At 55.9% G+C, this 3,914-nt stretch overlaps 1 protein-coding gene across 1 annotated transcript; it reads left to right on the plus strand.

The window, feature by feature from the left end:
• The first annotated feature begins 302 nt into the window (after positions 1-302).
• Positions 303-3,219, plus strand: ACTG1 (actin gamma 1). Its single transcript, XM_007125643.3, has 5 exons — positions 303-423; positions 888-1,256; positions 1,531-1,969; positions 2,071-2,252; positions 2,339-3,219. Exons 2-5 carry the CDS (start codon positions 894-896, stop codon positions 2,480-2,482), a joined length of 1,128 nt encoding a protein of 375 aa, XP_007125705.1. The 5' UTR covers positions 303-423; positions 888-893; the 3' UTR covers positions 2,483-3,219.
• The last annotated feature ends 695 nt before the right edge of the window (positions 3,220-3,914 follow it).

Here is a 3,914-nt window from a genome sequence, read left to right on the forward strand (position 1 = left end):
GGGCGGGGCCGGCGGGTTAGCTCTGCGGCATCCTATGCACCCCGCCCTGCGATCCCCGGGGACGCCCACCCACCCCGCCCCCCGCGCCGGCCCGCGCGTGCTCTCGCTCGCAGGGTCTCGGGCGCGCGGGGGCGGCGCGGGCGGGGCGGTTGGGGGCGGTGCGGGTGGGGGGCGGGACCGGGCGCGGGGCCCCACGTGCCCCTGCCGGGCGGGCCAATGGGCGCCCGGCGTTCGGAAAGATCGCCATATATGGACATGTTCTGGGGCCGCGCGCGCCGCCGGCCCGCGCGCGCGCCCCGCTCCGCTTAAATACGGGCGGGGGAGGCCGTGGTCGATCTCACTCGCCGCAGCCGGCTCGCGCTCCTTGTCTTCTTGTTGCTTGTCTGCTCGTTTCTCCGCGTCGTACGGCCGCCTCCTCCACCGGTAAGTGACCAGGCCTGCGCGGCCTGGCCCGGTATCCAGTCTCCCGCACCCCTTCGCAGGCCCGCTTCTCGCTTCTGGCCACAGAGGCCCGGCCGCGCCGACGCCGGGAACAAAGGGTGCCCGGGCGGGGTGGAGTGGGTGAGGTGGTGCCCGGGCGGGGTGGAGTGGGTGAGGTGGGACGCGCCCCGGCGGGTCCATGGAGGGCTCAGTGGGGGTGCTGCCGGCGGAGGGGGCAGGGCGGGGCCGGGCCTGGGCCGCAGTACTGAGAGTCCCCGGCCGTGTCTCCGCGGAACGATGCTGCTGGGGGCGTTACATAAAAGCCGGCCCTGGTTCCAGACGGTTACTCTGCTGCCGGGGCGGCTGGTCGGGGTGGGGGGGAGCGGAACGTCTCACGGCGAGGGCCTTTGTGCAGGGGCTGTTCCTGGGCTCCAGGGCGCGCCTAAGTTGGTTGCATTTTTGAGTAGATCGCAATGGAAGAAGAAATCGCCGCGCTCGTCATCGACAATGGCTCTGGCATGTGCAAAGCGGGTTTTGCTGGGGATGACGCTCCCCGGGCCGTGTTCCCGTCCATCGTTGGGCGTCCCCGACACCAGGGCGTCATGGTGGGCATGGGGCAGAAGGACAGCTACGTGGGCGACGAGGCCCAGAGCAAGCGTGGCATCCTGACTCTCAAGTACCCCATTGAGCACGGCATCGTCACCAATTGGGACGACATGGAGAAGATCTGGCACCACACTTTCTACAACGAGCTGCGTGTGGCCCCCGAGGAGCACCCCGTGCTGCTGACGGAGGCCCCTCTGAACCCCAAGGCGAACCGTGAGAAGATGACCCAGGTAAGCGTGGCCGGCTCGATCGGGCCGTTCCATCTGTTTCACAAATCATTTCATGCTCAGTTTTGATTTTTAAAATTCAAGTTTTTCTTTCACTATTTTCAGGGTTCTGTTCTTCTGGCATTTCCTTCCTGAAGTCTCAAGGTTTCTTATTTGTGTTTCTGCTTGCTTCTTTTTCTTTCTTCACACATCACATTTGTGGCATGCTGGCATGGTGTGTGAGCATGGGGTGGTCCTGGGCCCCTTCCTTTGATTAAGGAACTGTTGCTTCTTGCAGATCATGTTTGAGACTTTCAACACTCCGGCCATGTACGTGGCCATCCAGGCTGTGCTGTCCCTGTATGCTTCTGGCCGCACCACTGGTATAGTCATGGACTCTGGGGATGGGGTCACCCACACGGTGCCCATCTACGAGGGGTACGCCCTCCCCCACGCCATCCTGCGTCTGGACCTGGCTGGCCGGGACCTGACAGACTACCTCATGAAGATCCTCACGGAGCGTGGCTACAGCTTCACCACCACAGCCGAGCGGGAAATCGTGCGTGACATCAAGGAGAAGCTCTGCTACGTTGCCCTGGACTTCGAGCAGGAGATGGCCACCGCCGCGTCCTCCTCCTCCTTGGAGAAGAGTTACGAGCTGCCTGATGGTCAGGTGATCACCATCGGCAACGAGCGGTTCCGGTGTCCAGAGGCGCTCTTCCAGCCCTCCTTCTTGGGTAGGTGTCAGGCAGGCAGCATGACCTCCGTCTGAGGCTGTTGAGAGCCGAGGTGCCTTTCACCTTGACCGTGACCACTGAGAGTGAGCTTTGTCTCTTAGGTATGGAATCCTGTGGCATCCACGAGACTACCTTCAATTCTATCATGAAGTGTGATGTCGACATCCGGAAGGACCTGTATGCCAACACAGTGCTGTCTGGTGGGACCACCATGTATCCCGGCATCGCCGACAGGATGCAGAAGGAGATCACGGCTCTGGCCCCCAGCACAATGAAGATCAAGGTGAGTCAGGTGGCTGTGGGCTTGGGCTTGGAGGCTTTGCTGGGAAGACAATGCCGTTGACTAAAACCACGTTCTTGTGTTTCCAGATCATCGCTCCTCCCGAGCGCAAGTACTCGGTGTGGATCGGGGGCTCCATCCTGGCCTCGCTGTCCACCTTCCAGCAGATGTGGATCAGCAAGCAGGAGTACGACGAGTCGGGCCCCTCCATTGTCCACCGCAAATGCTTCTAAATGGACTGCGAGCAGATGCGTAGCATTTGCTGCATGAGTTAATTCAGAAGTATAAATTTGCCTTGGCAAATGTATACACCTCATGCTAGCCTCATGAAACTGGAATAAGCCTTTGAAAAGAAATTTGTCCTAGAAGCTTGTATCTGATATCAGCACTGGATTGTAGAACTTGTTGCTGATTTTGACCTTGTATTCAAGTTAACTCTTCCCTTGGTATATGTTTAATATCCTGTGCATATCTTTGATTTAAACCCTTAGTTACACGCGGCTCCGTCACTTTGTGGCTGAGGTGAGAACACATTTATGGAAGAGAAATCCAATGGCTTGATGAGAATCTGGGAGACCATGAGTCTCTCGATCTGTGCAGGGTATTAATGTGTCAGAGCTGCCTATTCCAGGATTTCTCTAGAGGCTGGCAGGAGTCCTGAACCAGTTGTCATTTCTGTTTTGCCGGTCTTACGGGGTTGGGAAGGTCTGAGCCTTATTAGGACTTGCTTTCCTTTCTTACCGAAGTTTTCCCGCCAGAACACCGTGGGTTGTTACTTACCTTGAGTTGGAAAACAGTTTGCATTCACACCTGTAAATTTATTCATTCTTTTAATTTATGTAAGGTTTTTGTACGCAATTCTCAATTCTCTAAGGGATGACAACAGATTTTGGTTTTCTACTGTCATGTGAGAACATTAGGCCCCAGCAATGCGTCATTGTGAGGAAATAAAAGTGCTGCAGTAAACTGATCAGTGCCTCCTGTTTTGCGGAATGGAAGGTTGGGTGAGGGTGGAACAACCTCAGCTCTAATTAGGTAACAGTTTGGTTTCACCCAAACCAGAGGTCCTAATGAGCATCTCTTCACAGCTGGAATCTGCCTCACGTTGTGGGCTTGTGGGCTTCTAGGGAAAGGAGAACCTGTGTGGGATTGGCCCCCAAGCTGGTGGAAGGAGGAATCTTTTTATACGTGGTGTTCTCAATTTAGCGTGAGGCTGTACTGCTATAGAAGCACTTGGGGCCACGAAGGGCATGGCTTTCTCCACACACAGGTAGTGGTGGGGTGGGACTTGTTCTTTGGTCAGCATATGAAAGTGGAACAACCATGGGGTTAATAAAATAGAGCCTGACTGTTGAGCCATGGAACCTGCGATCTGATGATAGAAGTGTCACCTGGTGACATGAACATGACTCACAAGCTCTGAGCTCCTTAACGGCTTCTGCCCCAAAACTTTTTGTAATGGCAGGCAGGGTCTTAACGCAGGTATTTCAGATTTTCAAACAATTATTTGCAGGTTGGGTTAGGTAAAAGCTTTCTTTGTTAGACTGAAAAAGCGGGTTTGGAGGAACATGTTTTTGAAATCCGGAGATTTCATGCCTTTGCTGTTGGGAAGCAAGTTTCACCAGTGGGGGCTGGTGGTGCTTTCTAGCTTAACCTCCAGATAGT

Source organism: Physeter macrocephalus, unplaced genomic scaffold (assembly GCF_002837175.3).
Source record: "Physeter macrocephalus isolate SW-GA unplaced genomic scaffold, ASM283717v5 random_113, whole genome shotgun sequence".
In the NCBI taxonomy this organism is placed as follows: domain Eukaryota; kingdom Metazoa; phylum Chordata; class Mammalia; order Artiodactyla; family Physeteridae; genus Physeter; species Physeter macrocephalus.

Coding starts and splice junctions, on each gene's coding strand:
- ACTG1 (XM_007125643.3), top strand. CDS start 894: ATGGAAGAAGAAATCGCCGCGCTCGTCATCGACAATGGCTCTGGCATG. Junction 1,257..1,530: donor ACCGTGAGAAGATGACCCAG/GTAAGCGTGGCC, acceptor TGCTTCTTGCAG/ATCATGTTTGAGACTTTCAA. Junction 2,253..2,338: donor CCAGCACAATGAAGATCAAG/GTGAGTCAGGTG, acceptor TTGTGTTTCCAG/ATCATCGCTCCTCCCGAGCG.